This window comes from Lissotriton vulgaris (genome assembly GCF_964263255.1).
Source record: "Lissotriton vulgaris chromosome 9 unlocalized genomic scaffold, aLisVul1.2 SUPER_9_unloc_2, whole genome shotgun sequence".
Lineage (NCBI taxonomy): Eukaryota > Metazoa > Chordata > Amphibia > Caudata > Salamandridae > Lissotriton > Lissotriton vulgaris.
In genome coordinates, this window is record NW_028240617.1 from 771,699 (window position 1) to 790,260 (window position 18,562).

Sequence of the window (18,562 nt, forward strand, 5' to 3'; positions counted from 1 at the left end):
GCTAGTCCCAAATCTAAATCTAATTCTAAATTATTACAGTCTGATTTGCAAAATAATTTCCTCTAAATTTGTGTGACTTCTTGAAACGTAGTGATACTTCATATGTACATCTTGAAGCAAACTACCCCTACTAATGTAAACATGAAATACTCGTACCATATAACTGTTTGCATAAGGCCACATAGAGTTGGGATTGGGGTAGCACTAGTATGTTTACACTCCAGAGTGCAGGTAAATTAGAAATATCAGACGTTTTGTCGTCTATACGCCGAACCGACCTCTTCGATCTGCCACTCAGATGCCAGTGCCGGCTGGTCATCCCACGGTTTTGTAGGGCGCGTTTAGGTGGCCAGTCCATCTCTGTGAAAGCAGCTGCTGCCTGGAAAGCTCTTCCTGTGGAGCCACAGCATACACAGGACTTCGGTCTTTTAAAAAAACTTATCTCTTCAAAATGGTTAAGTAATTTTCTGCCCACTCTCTCGCTGTTTGCGCACGCGCCAGGACACTCTAGAGTATTTGAGCGCACTATAAAAACCTGTATAACATAACATATCACCACAGCCTACTGCAACAGCCTAATGTTACAGGCCTTGCATGCCTACTCGCCAATCTAGAGGGATTATGGAAAATGTTCTGCCCAATTTACCTAAGTATGCTAAATATAGATTAGTGCATAGAAAATAATTTACTGATAATTAGTAACATAAACATCTGTTATTCAGCGCCAAGATGCCTTTACAAATACACGCTATGTTATGTTAAAACGTATTCATATTGTATGACAATGAAAACCAACACCCAGCAGTGATTTCTCATTTGCCATGAGAAAAGATCTGATGAAACATGGTAAATAAAACAGAAAGTTTAATAAAACTATGAACAGCTTAACATAGGCAGTTGGCAATTACCGCGTTTCCATTCAGAACATTCAACCAACTCCAGTACAAAGTCACTGAACCATTTTCTGAATGGTTACCTCTTGTTAACATCCACGTAGACCTAAAACGACTTCTTGACCTGGCACCCTAAAAGGGCCACTTGCCACCAGGAGATCACAAGCTGAAAATACTCATTCCAGCAAGTCTAGATGCTACAACAGCTACAGGTCTTCCCCTGTGGTGTTAGTAACAAACATTTCTATTCACAACAAAGAATCTGTTACATTGACAATAGTTGTACATTCACTTGCCAGTCATCAGTGACACGTTAGATTCCTATGGCATTTACCTAGGAAAGTGTGCTGGGGATGAAGAAGAGCAAATTCATGGCGCGCCATTTGCATCTTTAGACAGTGGACAGCCTTTGTGGTCAATAAAACTAATATCCAAACTACCTTTATACAGGTGGACTCAGGTTGATTGTGAGTGCCCCGGGGTATTGCACTTTTTCCAGTGCCCTAGGGGTGCCTTTAAGAGCCTCACTTAGTCTGCCGAATCAAGTAATAGACAATATACATCACCTGAGGACAGATGAGGGTGTCAGTTGGGAGATAAAGAAAATAACCACTGGGGACATTAACTGTGGGGTTTGGCCTGTGGGCGGGGAAAGAAAAAGAGTGTAAAGACCTTAGAACACCAGGTGGTGGAACACCAGGAATATGAGTGGGGGAGGGGCAGTGAACCCAGGAAATACAATCCATTTTACACCCAATTTGCAGCAGCACTGACAATTCCAACAGCCAAGTACATAGAAAAGGGACTCGCATTGCAGAATGTATTCAATTCCTATGTTGGTGAACCAGTGGGTCCTGTTTTAAAATAGTTTAAGCACCAACTTTCATAAAAGAAGACTACACCAAGCGTACACATGTGGGCATTGTGCAGTGTATGCACAGCAATTGAAGAACTCTTTGGCAGAGCAAAGATACATGAATGTTCCACCGAGATCCTGCCTATAGCCTACTTTAAAAGAAAATAGTAATGCAATCATTCTTTCCTAGTGATGCTAAAACACCACAATGCCATAATGTGTGCAGAGTTCAGTTTGCTCTACTTTCTCCCCAAAGACCAGTAGAACCAAATATCATGCTGTTGCTTCTTTGATTAAAGTTTCCTGGAACTTGTATGCATGCTCGAATTTCCAAATGAATAAACCAAGTACTGGATGTTCCTCCATTTTTAATCAATAAACATCCTTTAGAGTGGGAGGATTATACATATCATAAAATGAGGATTTTTCCCTATGTCACGTAAGCAGTCAACAGAGGAAGCGTCATTTGAACATGCTACCCAATTCTGCATTGTGAGGGATGAGGTACAGCCAGTAAAGGAACCCGGTGCAGTCACAAGAAAGACTTAGCGAGGAGGAATCAAGAGCAAACAATCCACCTGGACAGCCACATCAATGCAGACTGTTTCACTTAAAGTGCAGTTCTTCTAAAAAAAGAAAAAAACATCTGTTTACCCAAAGGGAATAACATGACCCTCAGCAGCAGACAGATCCTGCAATTAAATTGGAAATTCCTCTTTCAAAATGGGGACAAGTGATTGTCCAAGTTCGACATGCTGTCTGAAGAATATGAAAGCAGGGAGTAGTGAGGGTTTACAACAACAATATGCTGATGGGTTGAAGAGCCTCCAACTTGTGTGCTGGACAATGGATTTCCACCTCGAAGTTAGTAGTGAAGCTTTGGGACTGAGAAGTAGTTGTTTGTTGGAAGGAGTTGGGTGCCACAGCAGAGTTCTGAATTGGCTTCATAGAATGCACCACCTCAGTGCTCCTGGTCATTGGTGGCAGGCTCATCAGAGGAGTACAACATTAAACTGGAAATGGGGACCAGGCCATCCTCTCACCAGTGAGAGCTGTTGGCGATGCAGTGTTTGGATGCTTCCATGACCCCAGCTGTCGCTGTACGAACAACTTCGATTGACAGCTGTCAATTGGCACTTTCTATAAATATTTTTTTTACAAATAAAATACATGTATTAGCTTTCTGGGAGGAAAAGGGAAGGGTTATTAACAATACTGCAACACTTTAATTATTTCTGACTAGAAGATCTTACGAACAGAAAAATGTATATTGTTTATTAGAGCCTGAGTTGGAAGGTGCTAAGCCCAGTGCACATCCAAACTGTTCCGAGGAAATGATCCTGAACACGGGCCAAGGGTTTGTGTCAATATAAATGCCTGTAACTGGGCTGTAGCACCATGGCTCACACTGCAGCCCTCCAGCCACCGGGGTTGCGCTGTCGACCCTCAGTGATTTCAAAGACATTCATTTCAGATGGGGGCTTTGTCTCCTGTAAACTTGGCTTTGCTCCTCCTTCCTGTTTCTGGTTTGCCTTTCACGTTCCTTCTTTCTAGTAAGCAAAGTTCTAGCCCATGTGAATCATCAGACATATCTGCTGAGCATATTCATGTCAACATTGATCACTTTCTTTACTGTTCCTGATCTTTTAAGTTGGGAGACAAATAGAGCTAGAGCTGTGGACTCACACTTACATGAACAGGTGATGGGTTATCCAGAATACTGCAGAAGCAAAAGTCCTCATTTAAAAATGTGTGGTTAGGGGTAGGATGTGGGACATGACGATAAAAGGGGCAGCAGCAGAAATCCAGAGTTGGTTCAAGTTCCACTGCATAGCAAGATGTTTGTCAGTGCACTGTTTGTCCGCTTAAAACAGGAAGCGAATTTAGAGAATGTATATAAATGTTATATAGTCTTTAAGCTACCAGGGACAGGAACTGCTATAATACAGTCGCTTCTTTCATGGCTTCAATCCACCTGCAAAAAAAGCCAGAAGGTAAAAGAAAGTATTAGCTAGATTCATAATCTCCAACAGAGAGTGGTAAAAACAACAAATAGAATAGACATTAGAAAAATAAATTAGGTTTGCAGGGATACACTGAAGGATCAGAAGGAGAAGTAGGACTGAATTTGAAATGCTGAGATCAGCGAAAAATGTAATGACCCGAATTAGGTAATTATGTTTGCTGTGCCTAGGGTGGGATGGGGCAGTCAAATCCCTTCTTTGACACTAATTTGTGGACTGCACTGCTCTTAATACTAGTCACAGAGATCCCTAATCACAAATCATACACTGGCATAGACTTTCCCTTGCATTCTTAAGGCTGCGTCCTAGACCTAAAGAAACAAGCTCTCTCCTCCCGGTCAGTTTTTCTTGCCTGGGCTGTAACTATTTTAAGGATCCTCTAATCCCTGTGTCACAGTCCATCACTTATTTTCTTATTGCAGGCGAATTGTGACACATCTAGTCACATGTAATAAATAAGTGGCGTAGCCGTTCAACAATAATAAGCTTTCATAGTTGAGTTCTGACATTAAAATGTCTGCTTCAAGAGCCTGCATCAATTTAAACACTGAAAACAGGAACTGGCTTTTTTTCCTTCTGATGTTTGTCTAACCCCTTCGGCGCTGATGACGAGCTCAGCTCGTCATGAGGTTTACCTGTCGTGCGCTCATGACGAGCTGAGCTCGCCATGAACCGCGGGATTTCGCATTTTTCAGCGCACAGCGTTAAAATGCGCCGCAGCGACGCGGTTAAAATTAAAAACATTCAGCAGAAACTAGATATCTATAGCAACATGTTTATTTTTTTCCACTGTATAGGTCATTACAGAAAAGACAGAATCTCTCTTTGTTAGCATTTTGTCAAGCTGACTTGCATGAAACTGATCCCACTATCTTTTGGCAAAAAACGCTGTTTTTTGGCGTGTTAAATTTCACAGTGCAGGCTCTGTTTTTATTTTTTATGTCTGACATAAATAGGAAAGAGAAAGACACCAAGGATTTAAGCAGTTTGTATGAAGGGTGATGGTGTGACCATATATTATAATTAGAGTTCTGTTCGGCCTCATTCCTCTATATAGTGAGGAAACTCCTAGGTGACTTGCAATATCCTTATCATGTATGACAGGGGGTACTTTATCTCATATATAAACTATACTCTAAACACTATAGGAAAAGCTATTTTATCTATGGCACTGCTAGCAATATAATGGCATAAAGATGGTTTCACAATTTCAGCCAATCACTGAGAGCACTAAAATATTTCAATACATCAAGGACCCACGTTAATATCCAATGGATGTTCTTTGGTATTTTCATATTACACATGTATGATTTAATTGCTTTTCAATCACAGTAGTGAAGCAATGCTGCAACTGGATTTAAAGGAAAAATGTGCCGATGTATATATGTTACAGGCCCCATTTGGGTGCCACCTTTGAATTACTGAAGTGTTTTACGTGAGTCCTTTTACAAACAGAAATATCTTTTAATCTCAGTCTGTTTTAAAAACAATTATCACAGTAGATCCAATGTCACTGTGGAAATATGCTCTTCTTTATCAAACTGTTTACAACAGAGTCTGGAGTAGTGTGGGTGTAGAGAATGACACACAGGATGGCTGCCTAGTAGTTCATGAAAGTTACCCACTTTTACAAGACCTGTGCAAATTAAGGGCTGATAGAATGCACCACCACCACACCACAGAGGGGAGCAGCACAACTAGCTGCCTTTCTTCTACCTATGTTGTATTTTTCATGTATACAGTGCTGCCTACTAGGAGGCTCTAGCACCATGCACAGAATGCTGTGAGGCCCATTTCAGACAATCTGATAGGCTTTCCCACAACCAACTATTTGTTCATTGGATTCTGCCCATATGATTGGGCTTAGGGTGGTCAGAATACCTGAAATCGCTTCCTAGATGTCAAAGCCAGTCCAGAAAGCCAATTAAATTGACTGCAATTGTGGGTAATTTAGGTGTTCCAGGAAGCTTATGTTGGCATACATATGAAACAAATCACCGGTATTCCATTCCAGAGTGGACGCCATGGAATACTGGCAATTTCACATTTCACTGGAACGTCATGCTCACCCTAGGGCAGAGGTCTTCAAACTTGGGGGTCTTCAGTGATACCAGTGGGGGGGTGGAGGGGGGGGGGTTGCAGGCTCTGGTCAAAAGAAGCTTCATGCTTACAATTCCATTCGGTAATGGGACATCACTAACATATTTTGTCATTTATATCCTGGTTGGGAGCATGTGTCTAAAGAGAAGGGACTTATAGTCATCAAAACTCCCCTCGAGTATTTCTGATAATCACACTGTGAATACTTTTACACTTTGTTAGGCCTGGATGACTAAAATAGTATGTCTGGCAATCATGTATTGTTAAATGGGAATACATAACTTGACTGAAATGTTTAAATACGTTTGGACATATTTAAACATTGCCAATTTATTAGAAGTTGTTAAAAAAAAGTCTGGGTGGAGGCTGATGTTTTTTTGTTTTTTTACACCGGGTTGGGCACGGGATTAAATAGTTTGAAGACCACTGCCATACCACACCACAACACAACACAATACTTCAACACAACACAACACAATACTTATAACAAAACACAAGATTGCAAATATTATTATATTATTTATTTATTAATGAGTCGTAAGTTCTTCTCAAAGAAGTGTATTTGATGATTGCTGATTACAGTGGGGAAGATGCTAAAAAATTGCCAACAATTGAAAGAGTTGTGCTCTTTGGCAGTAAACCACCTCTAAACAATGACACATGTGAAAGAGAAAGGCCCTCTCCTAAGAGCAGAGCCATGGACAAATAAAATTAACCCATTCTGTGTATGTTTTAAAGAATGGTTAACAGCAGCTGTGCAGACAGCTGGCTATCAAGCCAAGCAAGACCTAAAAGCCAATGCTGCATGACGCGTGACAACCTTAATATCTGAAAAACCATGGGTGAAATATTTAAGGACAGGCTGACAACATGGGAGAAGTTATCTAACAAGGCAATCAAAACTGTAATCACCCCGTGATATCCGACAGCTGTGCATGCTGCAAAAGGCTATTAATATTAAATCACGCTTCATCAGTGAAATCTTGCCAACCATTAAATATTATTCACTGTGTGAGAGAGGTGGCCGGGCAGGGAGAGGGTGGTGATTTGAATCCATTAATAACAGAGTACGTCATGTAGGGGGCGGGTCGTGGAGAGTGGGCAGGGCTTATATGACCATCCTGAAATAAGACGTCTCTCCTTTCCTACCCAAAATACTCAAATAACCGGTTAAGATGCTGCATTTCGTGCCCTGAGAAGGAGGAAACCCCTGTAAGGGGTTTTAGAAAGATGCAGACCTGACAAAAACAAGCTGGAAACCTAGTCTTTGTAAGGAATTCCATCTCACTTTTCCACTGGTTGCACACACAGCCAATGGGGCTCATCGGATTTCAAAATAGAACATACTGACCCCTGCTGGTGAAACTATGACTCATGGTGCCTTGTTTCTATTCACAGTGGAAATGACCAGATTTCATCTATCTACATAATGAAGGGTGCAAATGGAAGGACAGCAAAATGGGGCAAAGCAAATAAAAAAAAATACACAAATCACAAAGCTGAACTTTCTTTAAGCCCCAGCAGAGGTTCTCGTGCCTTGTTTTTCTGCTCATTGGAGAACAGCACACCGCCCCTCGTTGACAGCCAATGGTGCAAATTAAGCTAAGCAAAATGGGGCAAAAACACTTTACAAAGTAGAACACACTTGAGCTCCCACCAGAGGAAACTCTTTTACCTGGTACCTTGCTTCTTTGGAGTTCCCAGACTTCATAGCGTGGGCTGCTGGAAGTGAAGTGTAAAGTTACTGGTTGTCAGGGAACTACGCCTTAAAATACCTCTTTATATCCATACAATTCTATGAAACCAGCACCAGAGGCGTGTGCCTTCGTAGGCATCGGGGTTTGAACCCATCGATGCCAATAAACACAGGGCCTGATTCACAGAACTAACTTAAGACAAAATCCTAAACTTACTACCATTTTGGTATTCACAAAAGGCACTTACTCATTTTGGTATTCACAGAAGTCACTTAGGGTCATATGTATCAAAAAGTCATTTTGCGATTCTCACATAGCGATTTTATGCGAATCGCTATTTGAGAATCGGAAAATGCTAAGTATGTAGAATTTGCAATACATTTTGCGAATGCTACATATTCCTTAATTGCGAATCGCAAATTGCGATTCGTAATTAAGGAATACCTCCCCATTCATTCATGTGGGCCTAGAGGCCCATAGGAATGACTGGGAAGACATTCTCAATTTGCGATTAGCAATTAGCGAATCCCAAATTGAGAATGCAATTTCAAGGGTACAGGTGTGTCAAAAGGACACCCTGTTGCACCCCTGAAATAAGCATGGGTGCACATGTGGTGCACATACATTCCCTAAGGGCATGTATGTGCTTCACATTGCACTTTGAAAAATGCAAAAAAGTGCATTTTTAAAAGAAATCGCAAATTACCACCAACTTGAAGTTGGTGGTAATTTGCGATTCCTTAAGGCCAAATTGCACTTTTTTGGTGCTTGCAAATTTGCGATTCCTTAAATGCAATCACAAAATAAGGAATCGCAAATTTTGCGATTCCTTATTTTGCCTTTATACATACCATTTGGCAAAATTGCCTCCGCAAACGCCGAAGTTCTGCGAATTTCGGCGTTTGCAAATGCAATTTTGCTTGATACATAGGGCCCTTACTCATTTCGGTATTCACAGAAGTTAGGAGTCCTAACTTTAGGACTCCTAAATGCCTTCTGTGAATACCGAAAGTCTTAAAGTTAGGATTTTTCTCTGTTTAGGAGTAGTAAAGTTAGGACTCTTAACTTTAGGACTCCTAAACTGAGAAAATCCTAACTTTAAGACTTTTGGTATTCACAAAAGGCATTTAGGAGTCCTAAAGTTAGGACTCCTAACTTCTGTGAATACCGAAATGAGTAAGTGCCTTTTGTGAATACCAAAATGAGTAAGTGCCTTCAGTGAATACCAAAATGGTAGTAAGTTTAGGATTTTATCTTAAGTTAGTTCTGTGAATCGGGCCCACAGATTACAGGTGATATCTTTGCAATGCTAAGAATGGGCAGGCTGAAGCAAGGCTCCCAGCATCAGTGATGCTACCCCAAGACCCTGCAACCAGCCTTGAAGTAATAAGGGGAAGCTTGATTTTCCCCAGAAAAGTTCCAACAGGGCTCCAAGGCCGGAGTTCTGTGACAAACCAGGTGTACCATAGATGTGAGGTTCAGCAAACTCAATCTACATACCTTCCTGGCTGGAGTTTGTGTTCCAAGAGGCCGATTCAGGCCTTGTCCGGAAACGGAAATGACACCTGTCTTGGCTAAAGTTGTATGCATCAAAGGCTTCTTGCTAGAGGTGAGAGGATAGTTTAAGGTGGTCTGTTTGGAAGGGGCCAGGCAGAGAGATCAGAATGAAAGTTAACTAGTGGAGACATATAAAAGCTTTATTTTTGATAGCGGAAGGATTGGAAGCAGTGTAGGGTGGATGGGAGGAGTAGGAATTTTGGCCTTTTCAGAAAATAATGTTTTTGCCAATCCTTTGCATATTTCTAACCTCTCCCTTACTTTTGTTTATTACTTACTTTTTTGAGGTGCTGATGAACTAAACAAGCACTGCCAGCGCTACTACTTTTAACTATTGTATAGTGAAAAGGTTTTGAAAAGGGCAGGTTGAGAGACTGGGGGGAGAGTGCAATTCTAGCCAGTCCTGATGAAGAGACTTTCAGAGCGCAGGGAAAGAAAATCTGTTGTGTTGTCTGGATGCTTGCTTTTACATAGCAACAGGGTCCTTTTGAGGCCATTTATTGCAATCTGGTGTCCTGATTTGGCCATTTGTGGTGGCTCTGGGAGAAGGGTAACTGAAGCGGCTAAAATGTAGCACCGCCCCTGTTTCTGACAACCTGTTGCAAATGTTTGTGCTAATATTCACTGTGTCCTAGCATTAGTTACCATGGAAACTATGTGCACACATCACATGCTAAACGACAGTAATGTAAAAAGATTGATAGAGTCTAAAAATTGTGGTACGCTTACCTATAGGTTTCTGCACACTGGTTACCTACCCATTAGTTACTGTCCATAGACTGCTTGCCTATTATTGACTGTTCGTGGCAGTGGTACCCAAACCAGGGTAACAGTATACCACTCAGCCCTGAAGGATGTGATCTCTTCTATGCCAGCACTCACGGCAGGGAAGCCCAGGTATATTAACCCCAAATTACATTATTTTACATTTCTCAGCTTATTTGGAGCAGTAGCTTAGCCAGGGGACCCTGATGCAAGCAAGGCACGTGGCTCCTTTGGCTGCTGGCTGTAGTTGGGATAGCAAAAGACAGAAATTATCAGTGATCAATGGGCCCTCGTGCCACTGCACCTGCTGCGCCAATGGTAGATGCGCTCCTGATTTGAAGCCTAATGTTTAATGCAATCTTTGCTAAAGATTCTATTGCTGGGTTACTTAACTCCGAGCTCATTTGAAGCACTAAATATACATCAACGCTAGTGCAAGGTTCTATTCTTCAAGGTAAATTGCTTTGATGCATAGACTTCCATTGTGCTACATTTCTCTCTTAGCTATAAAACCAGTGCTTAATTTGAGCTAGTGGTTTCCAGTGCTCAGCATTGGCACTTAATCACCAACCTCAGCACTTTTGATGAGCACCAGTTAAGGACACATTCATTTATGGAAGGCATGGTGAGATTAAGTGATTTGCCCAGCATCACAGGATGTTGAGCCGAGGCTCGAACCTGGGTCCCCAGCTCCCTGACCATCATGCCACATCCTCTCCCACCTTTCATGGTTAGTAGTTGGTTGTGTTTTAGGCGGCGCTAACAGGAGAAATTGGCTGGTGTAAGCTGCCTCCTGATGAGACCCCGATTTACAAAAGGGGGTGGTGATGAACAGAGTGTCTGAATTGAGCAGACCACTCTTACCCAGTCCAAAGATCAGGGCTTGATCCATCACCGTTATTTATCTCACTGCCCCATCCCAGCTCAGAACCTGGCTATATGCAAATCAGTCTGTCCCTGGCCCAGTGCATCATGGGAACAGGGCAGACTAAACTACCAAGCCAATTCTTTACCAGAAAGGAGACAAGCTACCGGGGACCGGTTTCTGGCATTTCAGCCGTCTTCGCCCGGCTTGCTTGAATCCTGATGGAGCAGTGAGAAAGGGACTCATGTCTGAGTATACCCTGCCACACCTATAGTGGCCAAAATCGATTTACAAAAGGGGGTGGTGATGAACAGAGTGTCTGAATTGAGCAGACCACTCTTACCCAGTCCAAAGATCAGGGCTTGATCCATCACCGTTATTTATCTCACTGCCCCATCCCAGCTCAGAACCTGGCTATATGCAAATCAGTCTGTCCCTGGCCCAGTGCATCATGGGAACAGGGCAGACTAAACTACCAAGCCAATTCTTTACCAGAAAGGAGACAAGCTACCGGGGACCGGTTTCTGGCATTTCAGCCGTCTTCGGCCCGGCTTGCTTGAATCCTGATGGAGCAGTGAGAAAGGGACTCATGTCTGAGTATACCCTGTGTTAGACGGACCGGGAGGGTCGGCCGAGGATAAGGGGAGAGGTCTCCGGGGAGAGCCGTCTCCAGCGATCGTACAGACAAGTAACTTCCCCCCCACAGACGGACACCACACAAGGGTAAAGTTCAACGAGACTTTATAGGCAATTCTCTAAGTACGTTGGAATGGTACAAGGAGGTCTGGACTCAGGGGTCCCCTCGATTCTGGTCTCTGGTTTGGGAAAAAGGGTAGCGGGACAGTCTTGTTATCAAAAAGGTGGAAAGAGCTCTCAATCCTCGAGCTCGGCGTTCTAGATGATCGGGCCGCGGCGGAGCCAGCAGGTCCCGAGATGGACGAAGGAACGACGGTCCGCGGCGGAGCCAGCAGGTCCCGATGAGATGATGGTTGCAAACGGTCCGCGGCCACGCCAGCAGGTCCCGACGACGATGGAGGATCGGAAGGTTACGAAGGTTGTGGCAGCGCCAGCAGGCAAGACAAAGGTGCACAAGGCAGAGCTACGGCAGCGCCGGTAGTCCGTCAAGGATGAGTTCTTCTTTGCGTCTCTCGACTCCAAGATACAACTGCCCTCCTGCTCTGGAGCTGCCCCAGTTATAGGACTGATGTTCTTTGATGTCCGGACCCTCGCACCTGGAGGTCGGGAGGTCCGGGATGAGGGTGTCCCGACACCCAGCAGGGGGGTGGAGCCAGCGCCCGGGGAGGCGATGGCCGGGCGGCACTTGGCGGGGGAGAGCCATCGACACCTCTTTCTCCCATTGACTTGCCAAGTAGCCCGCTCACCTCCTGGGTGGATGGTGGTGCCGGGATGTCTGAGGCCTGGCTAGGCCCAGGGTTGAGGTCGATCGGGGGCCAGGCGGCCTCGTGGTGGAGTGTCCAAGATGGCGTCCCGGATGGGCGCGCGGGCCAGCAGTGGATCGGGCCCACGAGGTCGATATGTTCGAAGGCAGGGGTCCCTGAGGGGACGGAGGACGTGCAATGGTGGTGTGTGGTACTTGCGTGACCGGGCTTGGGCCTGGTCGGGCCGGGGGAGAGCGGCCCTTCATGTGGCCTGTCCAACATGCGTCCCCCCCAGCTGAAGGCGGGGAGAGTTACCCATCCTCTTGGGGACTCTCCTCGTCGAGGCGGAAAAACCGGGACAGGCCATCCGCGTTGGTGTGATCTGGCCCAGGCCGGTGTTCAACAGTGAAGTCCATCCCTTGTAGGGAGATGGACCAACGTAGTAACTTCGGGTTTTCCCCCCGCATCTGCATCAGCCACTGCAGGGGTCGGTGGTCGGTCTGCACCCGAAAGTGTGTGCCAAAGAGGTAGGGCCGGAGCTTCTTGAGGGCCCATACCACAGCGAAGGCCTCCCTCTCTATGGTGCTCCATCGTTGTTCTCGTGGTAGGAGTCGTCTGCTGATGAAGGCCACTGGCTGATCCAGGCCTTCGGTGTTCACTTGAGACAGGACTGCCCCAATGCCATGGTCGGAGGCATCCGTCTGGACGACGAACTCCCTGCTGTAGTCGGGGGCCTGGAGCACAGGGGCGGAACACATGGCGGCTTTCAATTGTTCGAATGCTGTTTGACAATCTGCGGTCCAGTTGACTTTCTTGGGTTGATTTTTGGACGTGAGTTCTGTGAGGGGCCCCACTATAGTACCATAGTCTTTCACAAACCTTCGGTAATAGCCCGTGAGGCCCAGGAAGGCTCGTACCTCGGTCTGGGTGATGGGGGGCTGCCAGGACTGGATGGCGGCAATTTTGAGCTGCAGAGGGGCCACCAGGCCGTTTCCCACCTGGTGTCCGAGGTAGGTTACAGACCCTTGACCAACTTGACATTTGCTGGCCTTGATCGTGAGGCCAGCTCGCTGAAGGGCTTGTAGCACTGCTTGGAGGTGGTGGAGGTGCTCGGGCCAATGGTGGCTGTATACAGCGATGTCGTCTAGGTAGGCGGCGCTGAACCCTTCGAGCCCCGCCAGGACCTGATTGACGAGCCGCTGGAATGTTGCGGGAGCATTCTTCATGCCGAAGGGCATGACCTTGAAATGGTAATGGCCATCGGGGGTGGAAAAGGCAGAACGTTCTTGGGCCCGGGGTGTGAGGCCGATTTGCCAGTAGCCCGCCGTCAGGTCGAAAATACTGAGGTAGCGGGCAGCTCCCATTCGGTCAATTAGTTCATCTGCCCGGGGGATGGGATGTGCGTCTGTTCGGGTGACCGCATTCAAGCCCCGGTAGTCAACGCAGAACCGGAGTTCCGGTGTGGTGCCTGGGGCGGCCGCTTTGGGGACCAGTACTACAGGGCTGGCCCAGGGGCTGTCTGAGGGTTCGATGACCCCGAGCGTGAGCATTTTTGCTACCTCTTCCTGGACGCAGGCCCGTACCCGATCTGGCACGCGGTAGGCCCGGTGGCAGATAGGGGGACTGTCCCCCGTGTCCACATCGTGCACACACCAGGAAGTGACACCTGGGGTGAGGGAGAACAGGCTGGCGAACTGTGATAGGAGGACTCGACACTCCTGGCGTTGCTCTCGGGTGAGGGCCTCTGAGAGTCGGACCCCATCCACGGAGCCGTCTTTCTCCCGAGTCCGTAGGAGGTCAGGGAGGGGCTCGGAGTCTTCTTCAGCCCCATTGTCTGTGGCCATCAGGAGGCTGAGTTCTGAACGCACAAAGTGGGGCTTCAGTCTGTTAGCGTGGAGGACCCGGAGGGGGTTCCGGGAAGATTCCATGTCGATGAGATAGGTGGCAGGACCCTTGCGCTCGACTACTTTGAAGGGCCCTGTCCACTTGTCTTGCAGGGCGCAGGGTTCGGTGGGGGACATCACCCATACCTGTTGCCCAGGTTCAAATTCGATGGAGGAGGCATTCCGGTCATACCACTTTTTCATGTCCTCTTGACTGGCCTCTAGGTTGGCTTTTGCCAGCTCTCTGAACCGCCGGGTCTGGTTGCGGAGGGTTAGGAGGTACCGGAAGACATCTGGTGGGTTCTTGAGAGGGGGCATCTCCCAGCCTTCCTTGACTAGGCTGAGCGGCCCCCGTACTGGGTGTCCATACAGCAGTTCAAACGGGCTGAAGCCCAGGGACTTCTGGGGGACCTCTCGATATGCGAAGAGGAGGCACGGCAGCAGCACATCCCACTGGCGACGGAGGGGCTCTTCCAACCCCCCGATCATCCCTTTGAGCGTGCGGTTGAACCGCTCAACGAGTCCGTTTCCTTGAGGGTGATAGGGGGTCGTGAATTGGTAGGTAACCCCGCACTGTTGCCAGAGGGACTTCATATATTTAGAAATAAAGTTCGTGCCTCTGTCGCTGACGACTTCTCGGGGGAAGCCCACACGGGAGAAGATCCCCATTAGAGCCCGGCCGACTACCGGGGCTGTCACCGTTCGCAGGGGGACAGCCTCGGGGTAGCGGGTGGCGTGGTCCACTAGCACCAGGATGAAGCGATGGCCTTGTTTTGTACGCGGGTCCAGGGGCCCCACGATGTCGATCCCGACCCTCTCGAACGGGGTGGTGACCACGGGAAAAGGTTGCAGGGGGGCTTTTAGTTTGCGGCCGCTCTTTCCACTGGCTTGGCACGTGGGGCAAGATCGGCAATGCTGGTGTACATCGTTCCTCATTTTGGGCCAGAAGAAGTGGGTCACCAGACGACTGTAGGTTTTATCTTGACCCAGGTGTCCCGCCAGGGGGACGTCGTGGGCCAGGTTTAGCAGAAAGTCTCTAAAACGGAGGGGCACCACTAGTACTCGGCTGGCCCCCAGCTCCGCGATTCTTTGCTCACTGTACAGCAGATCATTGTCCCAGTAGATCCAGTGTGTTCCGGAGGTATCCCCGGCGCTTTGGGCGAGTGCTTGCTGGCGGAGTCCCTCGAGGGAGGGACAGGTCTTCTGTTCTTGGCGAAATTGTTCTTGCGTGGGCCCCCCCTCTTGAGGCCACTGGTCGAGGTTAGCGAGGTTTGGAGGTTGAGCTGGTTCTGGAGGGACGTCACGGTCGGTGGTTTCGGCCGGGGCGACCGGAGGCGGCGGTGCCGGCCATTCGGGTTCCTCTGGGTGGGGGTTGGCACGGGCGGCCATGGACCGGGTGGTGACACACGCCCAGTCCGGGACGCCTAACATCCCCAGGTGTTCTCTTCGTTCCACGGCTGCCCACGGAGAGCTTTCAAGGTCATTCCCCAGGAGGCAGTCTACGGGGGCATCGTCTCGGACCGTTACCTTCAACATGCCGGTGACCCCTCCCCATTCGAAGGGGACGCAGGCCATCCGGCACAGACTTTCCGAGTTATCGGCGGAACGTACAGGGCAGAGAATGTTTGGTAGATACTGTTCTGGGGTCACCAGGTGACAGCGGACGGCTGTTACACTGGCCCCGGTGTCACGAAGGGCTTCGGCCCGGCGTCCATTGATGCTCACCCATTGGCTGTACTTCTGGGTGTTAGCGGGTAGGGGGACCCGCGGGACCATGTCTTTCCCCCCTAAGCAGGCTAGAGCCATGGCGGCTGGCTCCCATTCTTGATGTTCCTGTTCATATTCCTCTTGTTCCTCTGAGATCTGTTCCTCCCCCAGAGCAGCAGCGGCTACTTGGCGGGGTCTTGGGCTCTGGTACTGGGGGCAGTTTGGGTCGTTTGCATAGTGGCCGACTCGTTGGCATCGATGGCACGTAACATTGGCTCGGTATCCCGGTCGCGCCGGGGTGCTGCCCCGGTTGGCCGGGGGGGTGGTGCTGGTAGCGGGGGCGACCGGGGCGTTGTCTCTTCCTCGTCCTTGGCCCCCTCCTCCTCCTCGGGGACGGTGCTGACCATTGTTGTTCCGGTTCTGTTCGTAGGACCCATTCCGGCCCACTCTGGTGATTTCCCACCGGTCAGCTTCGGCTGCGAGCTGCCGGGGATCCGTTAACTTGCTGTCGAGGAGGTGCTGGCGGAGTTCAATGAAGCAGTTGTTCGACAGGTGCTCCCATACCATAAGATTGAACAGTTGTTCGTAGGTTGTGACCTTGCTTCCTTTGATCCAGCCCTCGAAGGCTCGGCTAAAATAGTTTACATAGTCCACCCAAGTTGTACCCGGGATGCGGGTGCAGTCTCGGAACCTCTGACGGTACATCTCGGGTGTGAGGCCATAGCGCGTGAGGAGTGCAGCTTTCATATGGTCATAGGAGGTCATCTGGTGGTCCGGGAGCTGTAGCAGGGCGTCGCGGCCCTCATTGAGGAATCTCCCCCATAGACCGGCTCCCCAATCGCTTCTATCGATCCGGTGTGCAGTCATAGCGACTTCATAGGCCTTAAACCATTGCTGGATGTCGTCCTCTCGGAAGTATTCTCGAACGACATCCTTGGGGATGTGTACCTTTTTCTCTGTTGCCCCTGGGGTGTGGGGTTGCTCGGACACCCCTACTTCTTTATTCTGCTTGCGTAGGTCGATCTCAGCTAGTTTTCGCTTGTGTTCATATGCCAGTCTCTTTTCCTCGAGCTCCCTTTGTCTCTGTTTCTCCTCTCTTTCTTCTCGGAGACGCAGGTGCTCTAAGTTGATTTTTTGTTCGGCCAACTTAAGTTCAATGTCCATTTTGAGCCGGGCCATTTCCAGCTCGTGTAGTCGGGTTTTTTCTCGTTCCTGGATCTCGTCTTGCGAGAGACCCGTTCTTCGCTCTTCAGGGGCCGTGGTGGTTTTTGCTGCGATGCTTTGATCAGGGGTTCCGGCAGCCCCGGTTTCTGCCCAAGATTCCAGGGCATGCTTAAAATCGTCTTTGGTACTTAGTCCGGTGGTAGCGATACCTAGTTCGATGCAGAATTGTTTTAGTTCACGATGGCTGTACTCGTCCAATTTCTCCATCTGGAATTTCTCGGTTGCTCCGCTTTCTTTAGTCGTCATCGTGATTTCGTCGTGGGGTAAGCTACTCTCTGTACGATTATGCGGTGATTCGGATCGCGCCGCTGGCCACCAATGTTAGACGGACCGGGAGGGTCGGCCGAGGATAAGGGGAGAGGTCTCCGGGGAGAGCCGTCTCCAGCGATCGTACAGACAAGTAACTTCCCCCCCACAGACGGACACCACACAAGGGTAAAGTTCAACGAGACTTTATAGGCAATTCTCTAAGTACGTTGGAATGGTACAGGGAGGTCTGGACTCAGGGGTCCCCTCGATTCTGGTCTCTGGTTTGGGAAAAAGGGTAGCCGGACAGTCTTGTTATCAAAAAGGTGGAAAGAGCTCTCAATCCTCGAGCTCGGCGTTCTAGATGATCGGGCCGCGGCGGAGCCAGCAGGTCCCGAGATGGACGAAGGAACGACGGTCCGCGGCGGAGCCAGCAGGTCCCGATGAGATGATGGTTGCAAACGGTCCGCGGCCACGCCAGCAGGTCCCGACGACGATGGAGGATCGGAAGGTTACGAAGGTTGTGGCAGCGCCAGCAGGCAAGACAAAGGTGCACAAGGCAGAGCTACGGCAGCGCCGGTAGTCCGTCAAGGATGAGTTCTTCTTTGCGTCTCTCGACTCCAAGATACAACTGCCCTCCTGCTCTGGAGCTGCCCCAGTTATAGGACTGATGTTCTTTGATGTCCGGACCCTCGCACCTGGAGGTCGGGAGGTCCGGGATGAGGGTGTCCCGACACCCAGCAGGGGGGTGGAGCCAGCGCCCGGGGAGGCGATGGCCGGGCGGCACTTGGCGGGGGAGAGCCATTGACACCTCTTTCTCCCATTGACTTGCCAAGTAGCCCGCTCACCTCCTGGGTGGATGGTGGTGCCGGGATGTCTGAGGCCTGGCTAGGCCCAGGGTTGAGGTCGATCGGGGGCCAGGCGGCCTCGTGGTGGAGTGTCCAAGATGGCGTCCCGGATGGGCGCGCGGGCCAGCAGTGGATCGGGCCCACGAGGTCGATATGTTCGAAGGCAGGGGTCCCTGAGGGGACGGAGGACGTGCAATGGTGGTGTGTGGTACTTGCGTGACCGGGCTCGGGCCTGGTCGGGCCGGGGGAGAGCGGCCCTTCATGTGGCCTGTCCAACACCCTGCCACACCTATAGTGGCCAAAATCGATTTACAAAAGGGGGTGGTGATGAACAGAGTGTCTGAATTGAGCAGACCACTCTTACCCAGTCCAAAGATCAGGGCTTGATCCATCACCGTTATTTATCTCACTGCCCCATCCCAGCTCAGAACCTGGCTATATGCAAATCAGTCTGTCCCTGGCCCAGTGCATCATGGGAACAGGGCAGACTAAACTACCAAGCCAATTCTTTACCAGAA

General features: G+C 48.8%; 1 protein-coding gene across 6 annotated transcripts in view; it reads right to left on the reverse strand.

The window, feature by feature from the left end:
- Positions 1-847: 847 nt before the first annotated feature.
- LOC147672943 (FYVE, RhoGEF and PH domain-containing protein 5-like) overlaps positions 848-18,562 on the reverse strand; it is a 488,188-nt gene continuing 470,473 nt past the window's right edge. For 2 of the 6 annotated variants that reach the window (XM_086947904.1, XM_086947903.1), the window contains exon 21: positions 2,101-3,724. In XM_086947904.1, the coding sequence (XP_086804030.1) occupies positions 3,688-3,724 (37 nt within the window). In that variant the 3' untranslated portion in view covers positions 2,101-3,687. Of the gene's footprint in view, positions 3,725-18,562 lie in introns of all 6 variants that reach the window. The other 4 variants (XM_086947902.1, XM_086947901.1, XM_086947905.1 and 1 more) reach the window with 4 other exon arrangements.